This window comes from Cannabis sativa, chromosome 6, assembly GCF_029168945.1.
Source record: "Cannabis sativa cultivar Pink pepper isolate KNU-18-1 chromosome 6, ASM2916894v1, whole genome shotgun sequence".
NCBI classification, from domain to species: Eukaryota; Viridiplantae; Streptophyta; class Magnoliopsida; order Rosales; family Cannabaceae; genus Cannabis; species Cannabis sativa.
In genome coordinates this window covers 4652497-4673286 of record NC_083606.1, presented here as the reverse complement: position 1 = coordinate 4673286, position 20790 = coordinate 4652497, and the positions used below count along the sequence as shown (strand labels likewise).

Below are 20790 nucleotides of genomic sequence, written 5' to 3'. Positions count from 1 at the left end.
CTAATCTTACTTTCTAAACCACACATCTTACAGTTCTAACATGGTATCATAACAAAACTAAACTCTAATGAGTACCCGATTCAAATCCAAAAACCAATCTAAAAAAGACAAGTCAGAAGAGTTGTTTGTGATTTAAGAATAGTGAGTCAGAAGAGTCACTTGTGATCGAGTCGTGTAAGATTGGTGAGCATAAAAAATAGCCACTATCTTGAAGGAGAATGGAGCCCCACAACTTACCATACACTCACCTAATCCTGTTTTCTATACCATACATCTTACAATTCTAACATTCTTATTTGCAACTATCATCCTTATTTATTTGTAATCTTATTGCTATCACTACAAAAAATCTTACTTTTAGTCACAACAAAACTTGTGACTAAAAGTGAAAAAAATTGTGATTAATTATAAATTACGATTTTTATGTTATGACTAAAAAGTCTGTGGCTAAAAGTATTAATTACAAAAATTACAATTTCTTGTGACTAAATATTTTTTAATCACAATACTTGTTGTGAGTAAAACTAAATTAGTGAGAACTTGTAACTAAATACTATGTTTTAGTCACAAATAACATTTTGTCGTGACTAAAAGTCATATTTAGTTACAAAAAAATTATATTGTAACTAAAAAGTAGCAATTTTTTACTTTTTGTAGTGTATGTGGAGTCTTTCTCAACTGATCTCCCTTAGAACAATTACACATTATTAGACAAATAAAAGAATTGAATCTTACAAGATTGAGTGAAGTAAATTGGGGTAGAGAGGAGACCTATGTAAAGCCTTCGGTCCAACCCAGCCTAGCAATTAACTTAACTAATAAGTCACTAACAGATATAACGGTCTCCAATCCTTTACATGACTCTTTTTACATTAGTTAGTACATTGGTAGGCTAATCTATATTACACTTATTACTTTGTGTTTGTAAGAACAACTCCAATAAAAGTGCTTACGGGGTAGGCAATAGGCATTGCTTACCAATAAAATAGCCTCGAATTGGCATATCGATAAAAATCTCTCGAAGAAATTATCTTGGATTGGTGATCTAAGTCTTCTTCGTGAAAAATTATGGAGCATTATTATGAGGTAATCATAATGTTTAGCATCACGATGAAGTGCTGTTTTATAATTAATTAGCGATTTTTTATAATATTTTTTAAAATATAGCAAGTTATAAAACTTGATATTGAGTTACATCAATAAGGATATTATATTTTATAAAAGTATTAGGCACTATCGGTTTTAGCATTTCTCAAAACTATGAGATGTAAATTCTTGCATAAGTTAATGTCATGATTTTCATAGAGTATTATTGGAACAAAATTCTTATTTTACATGAATATCTCATGCAAAGCTGTGCACCACATATTATGTATTCTGTTTTTTTATGCAATCAAAAGTGAGGACTATGTGTTGTGCACCACATATTAGTTTTGGTACAAAGGACTTATTCAAGTGTGAAAGGACTTTTTCACAATGTATTGTCATGTCATCACATGTCGAAATAAAAATGTTTGAATGATTTGTGGAATTTATATCATGTCCTTTTAATTCTATGATAAAATTTTTTAAATAAGTACTATGATAGAATTTTAACAATTTAATAAATGCTTGGGTGTGATTGAAATTTTTCAAAAAAACAAAAACAAAAGCTCAATAAACATCAGTACTCCTATGAGTCTATGACCATTTGTATATAAATATAGGGGTGTGCAGAAAGTCATTCAATCCAATTCCAACTGACCGATCCAATCCTAACCGATCCAATAAAATCGGATATTCAATCATAATTGGATCGGATCGGATACAAATTTTAAAAATCCAATTAGATCGGATCGGATGTTGGATGAGACATCCGATCCAATGGATAACCTATCCAATCCAATCCAATATCATCCAATGTCCATCCAATTATATTTAATATTTATAATTTTATATATTTAATTATTTTATTTAATATTTTATATATTATTTTATTATCTATGTTAGATTATTAGGTTTTAAATTATGTTTTTTCATATATATTTTTTTTTAATGAAATTAGCCTAAATAGTGGTTAAAATGGATTGGATGCATTCATGGGATCCATTGGATGGATCCAATCCAATCTAATAAAAAACCAGTTAAAGCATCCAATGGATGGAACCGATCCAATCCAATACATTTATTGGATCGAATCGAATCGGATGACTCAATTCAATTGGATTAGATCGGATGGAAAAATCAAATATCCAATAAATAATTGGATTGGATTGGATGGGTCCAAATCTATTGGATGTGATCCAATGAACACCCCTAAATATATACATATATTATTATGTATGTATGTATGGTAATGTGATCACTTCAAAATAATAGGTCTATTATTGTGGACTAAAATTCTCTAAACTTAGAAATTTTCTACTTCTTTGAGAGTAAATCAATTCGATGTAGTCATATTACATATGACAATGACTCCTTATTGACACATAAAATTAGTTTCCAAATTGTTTATAGAGAGAAATTAATTAAGATGTCTAAGCTATCAGACTCAAATTTGAACTTGTAACATTTGAATATATGGAGTGTTTGTTATGATAGTATTTTAAAGTGTGAAACACTACATGAATGTGATACAATAATAATAATTTTTTATTATTTATTAAATTAAAATATATAAGACTCTACATCATAAATAAATATTAAGAATTGAGAACTTGTCAATAATATAAAATGAATATTATATGCAGTACCATATTTCATGTGGTGTTCTATGTTTAGTACCAAGAATTTATTTGATCTGCTGAAAATAGTAGTTACCGAGTTTGATCTTCTTTTTCAATTCTCTCTTCAATCTATGATCATCTCCTTCAATGAGAATCTACAAAGACTTGTGTGGTTTTCTGCAACAAGGTATTTTGACACTCAAGCTAGTAATTTATCACAATAATTGCTCAGTGAAATCTAGAGAGAAATTAGGTGGTGTTTGGTTGGAAACTTGGAAGGAATGAAAATATTAATGGGAATGGGAATAGAATTAGGAATATAATAGAATCAAACTTAAAATGCTTTAAAAAAATTGATAATTTTTTTTAAAAAAAATATATATATATATATATTCTCATCTTGCATTGGAATGGTGATTTCGTCCATTTCAAAATAGAAGTCATTCCACCAAAATAATAATAAAAAAATATTCTATTAGAATAACATTTGAATACTTTAATAGCATGAGAATTAATTATATGGAATTATTCCTATTAATTTGTTTACTAAATTTTAGAATGAGAGAAACTAGTGGAATCCACACAAATTCAGGAAAAGGTTCCCAATTTTTATAAGAGCATTGCTATTGGGCATCAGTGGTGCTCACTGCTCAGCACCTTCTATAGGTGGCGCTTCACGATTGGTTAGTGATATTCTCTAAAACATATTTTCTTAAGTTATGTGGGACCCGATACTTAATTACACCAATAACAATATGACACTAAGAAGAATGCCACGCACTAGCGGTGCCTTTTAGCCGTTCTCTTTTCGTAAAGAATACTTTTCTATTTCTTTAACTACTATATTTAAATTATATTTTTATTAATTAAAAATAAAATAAAATAAACCAAATATGCCCTTCAAAAATATAAAAATAAAAATAATTACATGCTTTAATAATGACAATTCAATTAAACTAAAGCATTCTAATTACTTTTTTTAGTTATGTAAACTAAATAAAATGATTCTAATTTCCTTAACAAAATAAAATATTATTTTCAATTATTTTATATGGGAAATTTGATTTTCTATACTTAAAAACTCTTAATATTTTATTCTTAAACCAATACATTTCAAACTAAGAAAAATATGACACTTTTATCTAAAACCCAAAAATACCCCTCTCATAACTCAATCCCATCTCTCTCTCTCTTCCTCTGTCTGAAATCAAAAAAAAAAAAAATCCCCCAAGTCCGATGGTCGAACCATGGGGTCCGATGGGGTCCGACCAATCGGACCCATGGTCCGACCATCGGGCCCCACTCTCTCTTCCTCTCTTTGAAATTGCCAAAAAAAAATACTGGTCCGATGGTCGGACCATGGGGTCCAACCAATCGGACCCATCGGACGTCGGCAATTGGAGTCGACCTCTGCGACTGTCGCATCTCCCCCAGCGAGAAGGTCTCCATCTTACCCTCCCAGAAGAAACTTGTCGTTTGGCGCTCTTCCAAGGCCAGCGAATCCGGCGGCTGAGGAGAGAGGCCGAGGAGGATGTCTGTGGACGGGAGAGTTGGGGCGGCCGTTGAGAGACCCTTTGATAGGATGCGGTTGTGGGAGACTGGTGGAGATGAGAGGGTTGGGTTTGGTGCTGGGGGTTGTTATGGGGTAGGAGAGAGAAAGAGATGATGCAGAGAGAGTTTGAGAGAAAGAGAGAGAATGGGTTTGAATTGTGAGGGGGGTATTTTTAGAGTTTTAATAAAAATGTCATAGTTTTTTTATTTTGAAAAGTTTTGGTTTAATAATAATTTTTTTTAATTTTTTAAGTATATAAAATCAAATTTCCCTTTTATATTTAAATTGATTGTCTTCCGATTGTTCTGATTCCAATTAAAGTTTATGAATGCAACAAAATAAAAGAATGAAATAAATAATATTTCTTTTTTATTTCATTCCATTTTATTACCTCCAATCAAATGTCATGTGGAAACATGGATCCTATTCATATCTTATATTTCTCCTATTTAGAGACCGAAGAGAATCCTCAACTAGTAATTGGAAAAAAATTACATGCACCATTTTTTTAGAAAGAATTTGTATTTTACCCCAAAAGTAATAAATTACATGTAAAAAGAATAATTACATAAGGTATCATTTTTTGTAAAATATTTACATTTTTACGTTTAAAGAATATTTTTTTACATTTTTTACGGTTCTCCAAAAAATAATACGAAAACAACATAAAATCAACAAGAAAACTACATAACAGTAACATGAAAATAACATCAAAAAATAACATACATATAACAAAAAATCAACAACAAATTAACAAGATTACAATATAAAAAGATCGTATTTTCTGCAAATAAAATCAAAAAAATTGTAAAAACGTTTAAAATTCCGTTAAACCGTATTTTTGTAATTTTTTTTTTTTTTTTTTTTTTGTCTTTATGAAATAATACCTATGTAAAATTTGTATTTTTTTTTTTTGTCATATACCATATTTTTTATATTTTATTTTAAGAAGATAAAGGGCTGAATGTTTAGACTCAACAGCAGTGGCAATATTTGTAATACCATATTTTTGGTGGAATGATTGTTCAGCTTATTATGATCCCATTATTTTCGAATATATATAATATATATATATATATGAAAGAAGTTTCAATTGTTATATTTTTTTATATATATATATATAAAACATATAAGTGTATAACTTCTTGCTTTAATTTGAAATCAATTTACACTTTATATTTAAAAACCCCAATGCCCCTAACTCCTTATTTATGTGTTGGGAAGAAAGAAAGGACATGTTTTTTTGCCTTTCTTTTATGAACCTTTGGAATAAAAGATGAATAAATACTAATTTAAACACTGTATTTTATAAAAGTTATCAATTGGACCCTCTATTTTATTAAATGACAAAATAAACCTTATATTTTCCAAAATAATAAAAATAAAAGCTTGAGTTTAATTTTTAATAATTTGATTTTTTAATATAATCAACTTTAAGATAATTTCTAACATGAATAGATATAAAAAATGTAACCAGTATTTACCCATAAATGATTGAATGGACTAGAATGAAGAAGATGCCCATAGAAAACAGAGAATAGAATAAAGTAATCTCAATATGTCAATATAATACCTACGAAATTCTCTTGTTATATGATGGATTTGGATACAGTACAAACAGTGGCTCACAACGCCTAAAATTTGGAGACAGTTTCTAAGCTATTCAGAGTCTAAAGTTAAATAAAATTTTCACGTATACCAATCAATGTAGTAATTGGAGACAGTTTCTAAGCTATTCAGAGCCTAAGTTGAAAATCATTTTGACTGAATTTTGTTTCTAACTTCATCCTTGCATATGTAACTAGTGTCACAAGAAAAAAAAAAAAACATAGTTTTAAGTTCTGCTATTCACCACTAATTCAAATTCACCATCATCATTTATGAGTGAGTACTAAAGTAGTTAAATTTACCAAACATGTAAAAATAATCACAAATAAAAGAATGTTAATGGCAATTAACTAAAATTCTCAGTGTCTCTAATCAGCACAGAGCACAGGGCACAGTAAGTAAGCCAGAAATAAGCCTACCTTCCATCTCCAGAATCAGGGATTCAAACCACTCAAGTAGAATAGGTGGAATCCCGTAAAGCGTAAAACAAACAAAAGAGAAACTAACATAGATGAATTTGTTTTATGACAAACACAAGTGATCTATAATGAAAATTTTACATGTATATCAGCTTGTCTAATCCAAAATGGTAGAAGAGAAAAAAAAAAATCAGAGGTCAATGGACAATGACATTTGAAACAAGAATTTTCTATCAGAATTTCATACCAAGTAAATACCGTCAGCCTTCTGAGATTCGCGAATGGCCACACAGCAACAATCTTGTAGTTCTTCTCTGAGCCGAATTGAGTTAGCCACCTCCAGATTTCAGTGTATTGCTCAGCCTTCATAAAGAAACATATGTCAGTCTTTGAATTCGATTTAATGCGGAAACATAAATAATGTAATACAAGCTTAGAAAGAGAAATCAAAAGCTAAGCATAATTGGCATTATTTCTCTTCTGGCAAGCGGTAAGATGTAAGAAGATGCTGTTACTGATATGTCTGAAAAGGTAACCTTTAATAAGTTCTAAAGATAATGTAAGCAAAAGGATAAATTGATTTTCCCAATCAACACTGTTATCTGATGTTTTTGTCATAAACGAAACTTGATAACTCCATCGTTCATGCTCTCCGAATTAGTATTTTGTATCACTAATACTAATTACTTGAAACTATTAATCATGCTTTGGTTGGATTCAATGTGTCTGTCTTCATCAGCTAGCCAAGAAAGATGTTATAGTCAAGTGCACCTTAATGATGGGTACGTTGGAAAATAGAGGTGGAGCTATAATGTTAATGTCAAAAGACCAGTATTATCTAGAGAAATGTCAAGCTTACCAGTCCAAGCCCTCGAAGAGACCTTCTCCTTTGATGGCAGAAGTTTTAAAAATTGACCATTGGCGGTTCTTAATCTTGTGCAGCTCCAAAGCCTCTGTGATTGCAGCATCATCTAGTGCACCAGGAAGATCCTGTAAACGCGAAAAGGATAGTATAAATATAACACTTCACTGTAAAACAACTCCGTCAAAGGACTCAAATCATCAACCACAGGATGCTTGCCACTTAAATCATATGCAATGCAAAAATCAACTTTCACATGCAATGACCCCCAACCTAAGAAAAAATATATACATATATAAATATATATTGTTTGTTTTTTTTAAACTAGGTTCCACCCTTAACCCTGTAATATTTGGAGATCAAGAAACTATAAAAACTTCTATGTAGGTACCCGGGAAGGACTCGAACTCAAAACTTGTGGGAGCAAAACGCATGTCAGACCATTTGAGCTACCCCTCTTGGGTAAAAAAAATATATACATGGGCAACAGCACTAACCTGCTTGTTTGCAAAAATGAGAACAACTGCGCCTCTCAATTCTTCCTCCTGCAATAGAATTCAGAGATGTAAGATTACAAAGTAAACGGTAAATGGAACTAAATAATACAGAGAAGAAGAAAAAAAAATGAGGAGTCAAGCATGCATTCATGGAGAATTATGCAAAATGTACTCATCTCTCAAAGGAGAATAAGATAATAAAACTAAAACTGAAAACACCTGGGGAAAGCCTACCTCCAATATTGCATGAAACTCCTCTTTAGCTATTACAAGTCTATCAGTGTCACTAGAATCAACAACATAGATTATGGCTTGGGTATTTGGAAAATAGCATCTCCAGTATGGCCTGCGACAGTAAGCTTGTGCGCATGTTAACTAATAATGTAACTTCAATTTAGTAAACAGCTTGAGAAGTAAACAAGTGGAATAGTGTAGCTACCATAAGACGTCTTAAACTAAACAGAAAGAAACAATGCTTTAACCCTTAGGTTCATAACTTCTTAAGAGGCTAAAAGACAATATCTAAGACATGATTCAACCTTTTTAAAGGACTCGGTAATCATAAATTGTTAAATTGTACTTCTACTTAGAATTATCAACTCTCCAAATTTTGAAAATTTTTAGAGATAATTCATCCTTCTAGAAAAAAGCATATCAAATGCCACTCATTTGCAAATCTCTACTAAATGTAGGAATACCATACAATAAATGAAATACTCCAATTTTTGCCAGGCACTGTAACTGTATGCCTAGAACCTTAACTCAAAGTAATCCACTGTAATCCAGTCCAGCCATTAGAGCACAAGTTCAAAATAAACAAGACAGTAATAAAAATGAGGACTTCAACAAACAAACCTTAAAATTCAAAACAAACATATTGCAACTACTACTAGTGACCAAGGCACATGAGAAGTGATATTTCAACTCAAAACTATTTGTACACAATTCCTAACAGATGCAACTATTGCACGTTGATAAATTGAATGCTTAAAGATATCAGTCAAAGTTTTGATTTCAAATACCGTACATGCATAAAACTACACCTTGAATCAAATTATAATTCGATAAAAATGTGTTACATAATTATTAGCTGAGAAATATTCTATACCCAATGGTTTATTTGACAACATTGTGAATCATGCAGTTTTGATAGCATAGCTAGCGCTTAAGTTCAATTACACATCATCCCCATCACAATCAAAAACACTAAATTGACTAAAAAATAATACATACCTGATACTTGTTTGTCCACCTGTATAAAGAAAAGGACAAGTATCATTAGATAAGAGAACTTACGTTCTACGTTCAAGAACAAAAGCTGAAACGAAGAATTGATTAAAAGTGGCAGTTTAAAATTCTAAACTAACTAGAAGAAAATGATAAGATCTACTAATAAGATAAACAGCACAAAAACTTGGTCATTAACAAAACCATCCTCACTTCTAACAAGAAACACATGCAATCATTGTTCCACAAACTTGATCCAAATACATCTCTAGTGATTAGGAATGAGTGTATAAAGTAAATTCAACCCAAACCATATGACTTTAATGTGAATTCATCTCAAACCCAGGTTGAAGTTGAATTCTACATATAGGTCAACATCCTATATACACTTTAAGTGCAGTATCAATGGTAGATTATAAAATATACCGTTTTGTGTATAGCTTTAATCCTATAGTTACAAGAACTTACAACCTAGTGCACCTGTTGAGCTATATAAAAAGTGACGATCGCAACCGAAACTAATATGTGAACAACCCAAATCAGACAACCAACTCATTTTTTCATACATAGTGCGAATAACATTAGCTACAAAGGATAACAATGTGGACCTATGAAATATATATATACTTAACCATGAAAATAATACCATTAGTTGAAATTCAGTTCTTATAATAAGCGTGTCCTGAGCAATTTCATATCATAAGGAAAACAAAAAATCATGAATTGGCATTTGAAATAACTAATGCAGGGAATATAATGGCATACCCAGATCCCAGACTTGGAATTTGATGTTGTTATACTGAACTGTCTCAACATTAAATCCAATTGCTGCAACAAAGGATAATTAACACTATCATACATAAATGAGATAAATGTTCTTTCTCCAATTCATATCTAATTGTTCTTTACCACAAAATTTACACATAAACAAATCCAAACACAGGGAAAGAATACTAACTTGGAATGGTGGAGACAACTTCCCCCATCTGTAGCCGATCTGAAAAATAAATTCAACATCAAGACTATAATTCACCGAAATTAAACCACTAGAAGACTATTAATAAACAATTCAAAATACTCACAAAGAATGGTGGTTTTCCCGGCATTGTCGAGACCAAGGACGAGGATCCGAGCTTCTTTATTGCCAAAAACCGAAGAGAACATCCGACTGAACAATAAACCCATTTTTGAAGTTGTAAAAGATTAGAGAACTCTCAACACATGAATGTGAAACGAGATCAAATGAAGAGGCAGGCACTGCTTTAAGATCTCGGATCTCAAACGCAGAACCCTGTTCCTCTCCCTGAGAAAACGAAGACTTTGTAAGCCCTGATTGAGGAGAGAGAGAGAGAGAGTCAGAGGAAGAAGACTGTGTTGAGTTTGGGTTTTGCTCTGGAAATTGGAAATGGAAGAAGAAGAAGAGAGACGAGAGGGACTGTTATGAAATTAATGGGAAGTTTAGGGGTTAGATTTGGGAATATGAGAAAGTTGTGGTCTGAATAAGAAGAATTAGAAGGTTGGATGAACAAAACTAGTACCTCTCTCTTCTCTTACTGGAAATTACAGTGGGTCCCGCTAAAATGACGTGGCAATATTCTTAAAATGACGTGGTATTGCATTTTCCTTTTAAAAAAATTATTAGGAATATTCGTGCTAAAAAGATGATTAAGAATGAAAATAAGAATAAAATGTAATCAAATTCTTTTATAAACAAAAAGTTAGTAGAATAATTATATTAGAAGTAGTAATGGTACAATTGAAATAACATTAGAATATCATAACTAATTATTAAGTAAAAATAACTCTCGCTGAAAATATAACATTTATTATCACATTAAAAAGAGAGTGGGATAGAGAATTTCCTTAACACTTCTATATATTAATGTATTTTTATAACATTAAATTAATTTGATCTAATGGTAAGTAGTTCTACTGTTTAGGAGTGAAATTCGAGAAGCGAAGTTCTTATAAGAGACTCAGATGCTATGCTAGAATAACTTTGTGTTTATAATAGTAGAAATAAATAATTAATTATTACATTAAATTTATAAATAGAATATTATTTTTCTCGGGCCCGTAAGGTAGGGGTCCTAGGTACGAGACTACTTTTCTACTCTTAAAATAGAAGAAATTACATTGTATGCCCACTTTACTTTACTTATTTTAATTTTTACATTCATTTTTATATTCTTTAAAATATACCCTCTTTTATAGATGATGTCTCTATTAGATCTCTTACGTTAATGTAAATTATATGGTATATTTAAGTAGAGAGTAAGAGTATATTGGACAACTCACTTATAAAAGTGGGCATATTTTAATAAAATATAATATGAAGGTATTTGTTGATTGGATTTTTAGCTACTGACGTGGAGTCGTAATAAATGAGATTTAAACCAAAATCGTAAGAATAAATGTAATTAATGACTCTGAAATTTGCAATAAATGTATAGAAAAGACACCAGAATTTAAAGAAGTTCGGCCCTAGATGTCGGTAATAGCGTACTCCCCTTGTGTTTTATTAATCTGAGTTGCAAAAGTCAAGAACAGGCTCTTGATTGCAAAGAATGAAAAAGTGTTTATTTTTTCTAAGTGCTCAAATTTGTGGATCCCCTTCTCAAGTCATGGATGACCCCTTATATAGGGGAAATAGTCAGTGCTTCTCGCTTCAGGAGATGCGACCAACGCGGAGCTTCCTCAACCCTCTCTTTGATTTTCGGATGTAGTTGAAGTCTGATTTTTATGATAATATCCAGCTATTTTCGTGGGTTGACAACTGTCTTTGAGCCTTTCATGAGATTTAAACATTTGAAATAGTCATTGACGATGAGGATCTCCTAAGGGTGTGACACGGTCGTTGACCACCTTCGAGGATGAAGTCCATACTTGAGGGCGACACTCTCGAAACCCAACTTGAGGAGAGTGACAATCGTCATCGCGGGGTGACCCTTCGAGACCCAACTTGAGGAGGGTGATAATCGTCATCGCGGGGTGACCCCCCGAGACCCAACTTGAGGAGGGTAATAATCGTCATCTCGGGGTGACTCCCCGAGACCCCTTGTACGTTGTTAGTAGTTATAATGTTATGTAGATATTCTCATCTACCTTTGAAAGTATCATTATGTCTATGGTGGGAGTAGTATCATCTACCCTTTAGACTAACTTGGCATGTGGGTGTGTGGTGATTGTTCATTCCGCTTACGAAGGTGTCAGTCCATCGTTTTTCCTTCTTGGAGACACCCACCTTACTTAAGCTAGGGGTAAAGGTCTACTTTAATTTATCTATAAACGTCACCATATTTATTTATTTTAATTATATAATTTTAATTTATACACATATATAAAACAAACAAAATACAAGTAAAATAAATTTTGAGCAATAAATAATACTTTTCTACATAAAAACACTATTCATTATTAAACTACTAAAGAGAATTAATGGCATCATCAAACAATTTCATTTACAAAGCAATGCATGCAAATTTAAAATACCTAATTATAAATGTTTCTTTATTTCAGAAAATTATAGTTCCATCAAAAAAAAAAAACAGAAAATTATAGTCATACAATACTACAAATGTAATAATATTGTTCTCATATTTCACTAATAGTATCTTGGTTAAAGCAAAAGGCAGGTGCTTGGACTTCTGAATCAGCTAAAACTGCACCAACTTCAAATGTCATCACGTAGTTATAAATAGCTGCATATATATAAATATATATAATTTCACAAATTAATTACTCAAACTATACCTTCCAATAAATAAATACCAAAGCCAAAATTAATGTCTAGCTACATCATATATATATATATATATACATATAATTAGCAAAAATTAGACTTAAATAAGGTCTATCTGAAAGAATTTCTAATATTACTTTCTAAGTTACAAACCATTTCATCCAAAAATAATTTGTCTTATGATGCATAAATTGATTCAATCTCTAATGATAACTGATCGATCCAATTACAATTAATCGTCAAATATTAGATATTCAATTGTGATTGAATAAGATTAGATATTATTTTTGAATATCTAATTGGATCGAATCAGATTTTAAATAAGATGTCCAAAAATCTAATACATCTAAATATCTAATTAAACTAATTAATATTTTCATTTTATTAGAATGAGTGATTAGATATTATGTTGCTATACGTACAAAAATATATGTATATGTATATATGAAAATTAACATTAAAATTTTTATTTTTTTTTCTTTTAGATTGTATGAATCGAATTCAATTCAATAGATTCCGAATCTAAAATATTAGATAGAACTGATCCGATCTCATAAATACTAGGTATAAAATATTGGATAAACTAAAATTAAACCAATATAAATATAAGTTTCAAAAAAAAAAAAACCAATAGATACACATGATATGCATCTAATGAATAGAACCGATTCAATCCAATATCCGTTAGATGTCGAATTGATATTAGATCAATTAGATGACTAAAATTAATTAAATTAAATCATATAGTAAAATTTAACATTTAATATATAATTAAATTAAATCTGAATATGCCTAAAAATATTAGATGTGATTAATAAACACCCCTAGTTATGATCATGATAATCATATCTATTATTTACTGAGTTAATAATAACATAATCTATTAATAAAAAGTAGAGTTGTGAATTGTGATACTGTGTGGAGTTTCATATCTCAAAACAATCAACAACAAGTAATTCATATGTGTGCATAGCTTGTGGTTTAAAATTCCATAATTGCAATTTAAACAGTACATTAAGAGGGCTAAAATGCAAAATAAAAATGTTAAGATGACCAAAATTAATTTTTTTAAAATAAAAGGGTTAAAATATAATACTTACTACCATCGACGAAATCAAAACGAACAGGACGATGAGTGATAACATCTTCATAATAAACAATGAAATCAGCCTTTTTCCACACGTGGCACAAAAACCCCTCTACCATTTGAGGCCCCGAGTACTCGGCATCAGTCTGTAAAAAATCGGGGCGAGTAATTCCCACTTCGAAAGTGGTGATATTACAGTACGGTGGGTTGTGGTTAAGCGAGTAGTAAAACGACGTGCCGTTATTCCATTCAACGGCGTATTCTTTCTCCGCCAATTGCTTCTGGTGTATATTTACGTTTCTACCCTTTCCCCAGTCGTACCACAAGTCCGTCACGTGTACTTGTTGGCTTTCGCTCAAGTTCATTACCACCACTGCGTGGAATTGCTCCGGCCACGGCGCCGGTAACGGAGTCGGAATATCAGATGATGATGATGATTGGATAATTGTTGTTAGGGTTAGTATCCATTTCAGTAATTTAATATTCTTCATTATCTTCGTTTTTCTTATTATAAAATTCTTATTTGTTGAGTTTTTATTTATATATATATATATATATTTATTTTTTAAAAGAAAAAAAAGGGAAAATTGTGTGGATGGTATGTAAGAGGGTTTATCCATACATTTATTATTCAGACTGGTAAATGTTTATTATTTTGGAAAAAGACTTTACACCGCTCAAACTATTTGCAACGCACTACATTATAAAATAAATGCATTGAATTGTTAATATGCGCACCGCACATTATAAAAATATCAATTTTTATATTTATTTAGGTCTAATATGTGAATGTCTAGCCCAAAACTTAGTAATTATTGTATTGTTGAAACTTAAAATTTGTTTTCATATTTATTTGGGTAAATACCATTTTAGACCCTGTATTTTACAAAAGTTACAAATTGGATCATTTGTTTTGTTAAATGATAAAATAGACTTTGTATTTTCTAAAATGGTAAAAATAGGACTCTATGCTTAATTTTTAACAATTTTTTTTTAAATACAACCAACTTGAAGACAATTCCTAATACGAACAGATACAAAAAATGTAAACAGTTTTGTCATAGCACTTTTAGATCGGATTATTATTAAACTTTAAAAATCAATTCAGGGTCCTATTTGTACTATTTTAGAAAATACAGGGTCTATTTTGTCATTTAATGAAACACAAGATCCAATTAGTAACTTTTACAAAACACAGGATCCAAAATGGTATTTACCCTATTTATTTTCAAGTCTTATGGTATTTTTGACAAGTGCTACTCACGCTTTGTTGTATTTGTGATAATTTTAATTATTTAGTGATAGTCCAAACCGCAAAGACTGCATCGCATCGCACTATTTTTTTCAGTGCGATTTCTGCAATTTTTTAGTTTCGCAGTGCGGGTGCAGTTTGAAAAATTGGTGCGGGTTGGTTTGAATAAATAGTCAAAAATCGCATCACCCTCACCGTGAACACCCCTACTTTATGTTACTTGGCCCGAGAGCTGGTGCAAGATAAATTGGAGATCAAGGCAATGTAAATTATTAAAAAAAAAAAATTACAGCATATATCTCTTTTAAATTGATATTTTAAATTTTTATCTTCTATTTTAAAATTTATTATGTTTACCTTATTTTTTAATTATTTTACTAATTTTATCCCTATCACTTCACATAGTCTCCATTCTTCTCTAATCAAAATTTTATCAAATCTTCCCACAAACCTGTGTTGGGGATTATTTTACCAAGATCTAGATTTACTACCATGTACGTTATTTAACATCCTAAATATGAATTTCTAAAATAATGTAATTTAAACACATATAACGTTTAAGAAACCTTACATTGGTTGCAGCGAAATTAAATGACTCTTTCCGCTCAGATCTCTAACCCTTGTATCATTTCTGTAGCAGAGTATCACCAAGATCTGAGTCCGATTCTCCTTCAATTGAATTGGATTCTTCACAGTCTCACACACTATGATTGAGTACCAACTTGCTATGTGTAGGCATGTACTCTATCACTATAGGGTTCGAAATTGAAGAGAGAAAGAGAGAGGAAGGATTCGAAATAAAGAGAGAAGAGTAGGCTCAAAATTTGACTGAAGGCAAGTGAATGCTTAAGCTTCCATCATCTTTTAATTTGAGACCATCACTATCTATTTATAGGAATTCATCTAGGTTTAGGTTTGAATTATTCGACATTAAAAAATTAATAAATAAGTGGTAAAATCATGCTTAAGTGGTCGGCTATAGGATGTGGGCCCACCACTTGCAATTTTGCCATTTTTCAACTATTTATCTTATTTTTCTCAAAAATACTATATTTTCCAATTCAACCACTTAAATGTCAAAACTATTTATTTAATAATTAAAATTAATCATAAAATAAAATTGTCATTTAACATATTTATTAATTAGACTTAATAAAGTCTCTTAATTATCAAATAAACCCTAGAATCTCTTTTCTTCACAATTAAGTCCTAACTTAGTGAAAATTCATAAATAAGATATAGTCTAATTTTAGAATTATAATTGATTAATTAAAATCAATTAACTGAGTCTTACAAGCAGTATTGTCTCAACTAGTGTGGGAACCATGGGCCTATATAACCGAGCTTCCAATAAGTAGATCTAGAATTTACCAAGTAAATTCCCTAACTTATTAATTCCTCATTGCACCACTATAGAACTTGGAATTGCACTCCCAGTTATATAGAATGCTCTATATGTTCCACGATATAGATACGCTATAAAAATTTAACCATCGTTCTAATCCCAGTAATCAAATATCCTCTATAGATGATTTACACAGAGTAGGAAAAATTTACCGTTTTACCCCTCAATGTATTTTATCCTTAAAACACTTAGCTTCCTATAAATGATATTTCAGTAAACTAATATAATCACTAAAATAAGAGCTCTTCCATTTATCTCTATTAAGCCAAGCTCCAAAGAAATTATCATTTCACTTTTATATCTAGATAGAAGCTATAGATTTCATATCTATATTTAACGCTCCCACTCAATTGTACTATCATGTTCCCAAAATGTACGTTGACCCGAACCAAAAGATAGGCTTTAACTAACAAATCAAAGAACACAAATAACACTCTTAAGATCGAACCTAACCATGTTAGGATTGAGATCTTTTGATCTAAGATCAACCAGTGATATTGACTTAGAAAGATACAGCGGTAAGATTATATTATCTCTACCACGATCAATATCGGTCTCAGTCCATTGTATACTCTATACATTTGAAACTAGCATACCTTGTCAATGTTCTGAAAAGAACATAACACTTATCCAAGGTATAAGTATACTTTATCGCTGACTATCACATCAGTGTAAATCCAGTACATTGATTAATCAAGGGACATTATCTTTTGAAGCATATAATCACAATTACCTTCCACTGTGTTGACAACACTGTAATTGTGAATAACTATATGTTTTGTACACATTAAACCATAAAAATAAAAACTACATGTAAACATAAATGACTTCTAATCTTCTATTGATAACAAATCAGATAAAATTGAAATGAATTTTATTTAGGGCATAAATCCCAACAACTTGCACACCTATCTCTATTATATTTGAAATTGTATCTTGATTATGTGAGGGTATGAGAATAATTTAAGTATACTACTCATAAAATAAAATATATTTGAATGAAATTTTATTTAAAAGTAAATTTAATTAATGTATATATATATAAAAAAAAAAGTTTTTTTTAACTTGTCTCTAAAATATTAATATCCCTTAATTTTTTTCCTTGAAAAAATTGACCTATTAAAAAATCTTCACGTATCTTAATTGCATATATATATATATATATTAATATATTTTTATAACATTAAATTTAGAGAATTGCTAAAAGGCACTATTGGTGTCTAGCACCCTTCTCGGTATCATACTGCTATTAGTGTAATGAAGTATCGGGTCCTATATAATTTAAAAAAATAATTTTTAAACAATATCGTTACCAAATCGTGAGGCACCACTGATACTCAATAGCAATACTCTTAAATTTATTTGATCTAGTGGTAAGTAGTTCCACTGTCTTGAGTGAAACTCGGGAAGCGAAATTGTTATAAGAGACACAGATGCCATTATATTAGAATAGCTTTGTGTTTATAAACATAAATACTTAATTACTACATTAAATTTATAATAGAATATTATTTTTTTCGGGACCCCGTAGGGTTAGGACCCTAGGCACGAGACTACTTTGTCTACTCCTAAAACAGGCCCTATGTAACTTGGGTCTAGCTATTTGGGCTGAAATCTTTAAAGGCTCATCCAAACCATGTAGAGGAGTACTCCAAGAGCATGCTTGTAGTTGTATTGTATGAGATGGTGTTGGTGCCAGTCTAATCGATTCGGGGGCCTTGGGCGAAAAATTAAAATTATGCTTTTTTTTTAAAAAAAAAATTATCAATTAATATTTCATAAATTCAGTTTTCAAAAAAAAAAAAAAACTTCATAAATTTTAAAATAGGCAAAATTTTTAGAATCATGTATGTTGGAATCACAAAATTTTCTCATTTTTTTTAAGTGCTAAGTGTATATTTACTCAAAGGGATGATAAAAAAGTGGGTCTTTTAATACAGGGACCTTATATAATGACCTAAACTGTTATATGCTTGGACCGACCTTGTTGGTGGTCATTCAGTTTACTAGATGGATCTTTTTTATTTTTTTATTTTTTTGTTAGGGTTTGAACTTAGCGTGTGAAACTATTAAGTTATGTTCATTACTAAAAGAAGTTATTTAGATATTATTGAATCAAACATAAGATGTTAGCACAATAACTTAGTGCACTCGCTTCAAGTCTTCATTGGGTCTTTATACCCACGGAATGAATGATTCTTATACACGAGTACGTCACTCTGGCTGCTTCATGGACTGACGACTGACCCTACAGACCAACACGAGTGTTTTCAGCGTGTTTTGTCCTCACTCGCACGCTTCCTAGGAAAACTTCCCAGGATGTCACCCATCCTGAAATTACTCCAAGTCAAGCACGCTTAACTGTGGAGTTCTTTCGAGATGGACTACCGAAAAACAAGATGCAACTTGTTTATATAGGTAATAACAATCACTCCATTTAAGCTCTCTTCAACTGTGTAGTCCCATACCTACACAGTTTTAGAATCATCCCACTTGACCTTCCCCAGGCGATGTGGGATTGTACAGCTTACCCGATATTTCTCCTTACGGATCACGGGACTACTGACTGTCACAATACACGCATACTACCTAAGTTGCAAATGTTTGGTTGGATAGTGATGTTGGGATTTTTCATTTTGTAGTGGAATTCTTCTATGAATAGTGTCTTGGCTACAAAGCCTTAGATGTACTCATAGTTGCTTATAAGTATAATTAGACGTACTCATAGTTGCTTAAGTATAACTCGAATTGTTCAAGAAATGGAAGTATGCATGAAGCATCGAAAAAAATGTGTATATTTCTGAATTCAAGACTTTGTGTATGGTGTTTTTTAATAAAAGTAATTTGTGATATAAATACTTAAATTTAATTTTCAGTTGTAAATAAATACTTAAGTTTAATTTTTGGTGGTAACAATACTTAAGTTATAATTCTATGTAAGTATCTGACTATTAAGTGTTAAGTAATTTGACATGTGACAATCTCTAATTAGCCAAATTCATTAAAATTGTATTTGAAAAAAAATAGTTTAAATATACCAATAAGAAAATAACACGCAGATAATAACTTGACATTTAACGGCTAGGTACCTACGGAGTTCCAGAAATATAACTTAAGTACTATTATCGCTAAAAATTAAATTTAAATATTTATTTGCAGCTGGGAGTTAAATTTAAGTATTTGTACCGCAAATTACTCTAATATTATTATTATGTTATTAAAAAAAATATTAAAAGGTATTAATAGTGTCTAACACCACGTATCGTATCACTTATATATTTTAATTTAATAATAATTATAAAAAAAAAATATATTAACTAAGACTACACCTTATGGGTGGTGTTAATACTAGAGGTCCTAATAGCAATATTCCCCCATTAATTACATAATATTTTGGGATCAACAAACCAAATAAGTCAAATGATTTTTCTCTTGAGTTTTGTAATTCATATAAAAGAAAGAGACAAGGCTTTAATTAGGAAAAGAATTATTGAGTACAAAGCACTCTACTATTCATTTCATTGTACACTCTTTACAAACACTCATCTCCAACCCTTTTACTTCTATCATACTCTTAAACCAGTCACATAATACATTGAAATTATCAAATCTAGTGTAAGTTATTTTTTGCTTATTTTAACTCTAATTGTTATTTAAACAATTCTTCCAAAATAAGGAACAAAAGAAGAGAGAGACAAAAAACTACATATACAGTAAGAGAGTCCTTTCATTTTCATTATTGTGAACTTAATTTTAGCTATTATATAAATTTGGTTTAAGGATAATTTGGTTAAATTAGTGTAAAATAGAGTAAATACTAATGTTCATAAAATAACTAATATAATTCAACTCGATCAAATCTAATCTACACACATTTATAAAAAAAATTATATATAATTACTATTTTAATATAAAAAGAATTAATAATTTAAAAATCTAATACATATAATACAAATATATTTGAAAACTTATTAAATCAAATGTATATTCTATTTTTATATATATAAATCTTTTCCTTTGAATTTATTATTTGTTATTTTATTTATTTTAATTTATTATTGAAGTTATAAAATAACAATAGTTACTTTTATTTTATTGTTAGTTATATAAAAAATATTTTTTAAAAAATATTAAATAATTTTTTTTGAACTGTTAAATTGAATTTAAACTATTATGCAGATTGAATTGAGTCTAAAATATAAAATCTACACTTAGTAGAGATCGAATGAACTATATAAAAAAAAAATAGTACGGATGAGATTAAATGAACACTAAGTATCCCTAGCCTTTTAATTTGAAATTTTATTTAAGTTTAATATCCTAAACTCAAATTTAAGTCTTCGGTAAGACAATGATGGTGATAAACTAATCTTAAACTAAAAAGAAAGAGTAATATTTTTAACTATGAAAACTACAAATGTATTAAAAAGAAAC

General features: G+C 30.1%; 2 protein-coding genes across 2 annotated transcripts; both read right to left on the bottom strand.

The window, feature by feature from the left end:
• Positions 1-6354: 6354 nt before the first annotated feature.
• LOC115725627 (ADP-ribosylation factor 1) lies at positions 6355-10421 on the bottom strand. Its single transcript, XM_030655209.2, has 8 exons — positions 9953-10421; positions 9829-9867; positions 9636-9698; positions 8877-8895; positions 7878-7989; positions 7644-7691; positions 7144-7274; positions 6355-6647 (listed from the first exon to the last, which is right to left on the bottom strand). Exons 1-8 carry the CDS (start codon positions 10053-10055, stop codon positions 6614-6616), a joined length of 549 nt encoding a protein of 182 aa, XP_030511069.1. The 5' UTR covers positions 10056-10421; the 3' UTR covers positions 6355-6613.
• A 1839-nt stretch (positions 10422-12260) lies between these two features.
• Positions 12261-14230, bottom strand: LOC115724474 (uncharacterized protein At4g14100). The gene is made up of 2 exons (XM_030653765.2): positions 13713-14230; positions 12261-12571 (listed from the first exon to the last, which is right to left on the bottom strand). Exons 1-2 carry the CDS (start codon positions 14188-14190, stop codon positions 12465-12467), a joined length of 585 nt encoding a protein of 194 aa, XP_030509625.2. The 5' UTR covers positions 14191-14230; the 3' UTR covers positions 12261-12464.
• Positions 14231-20790: the final 6560 nt, after the last annotated feature.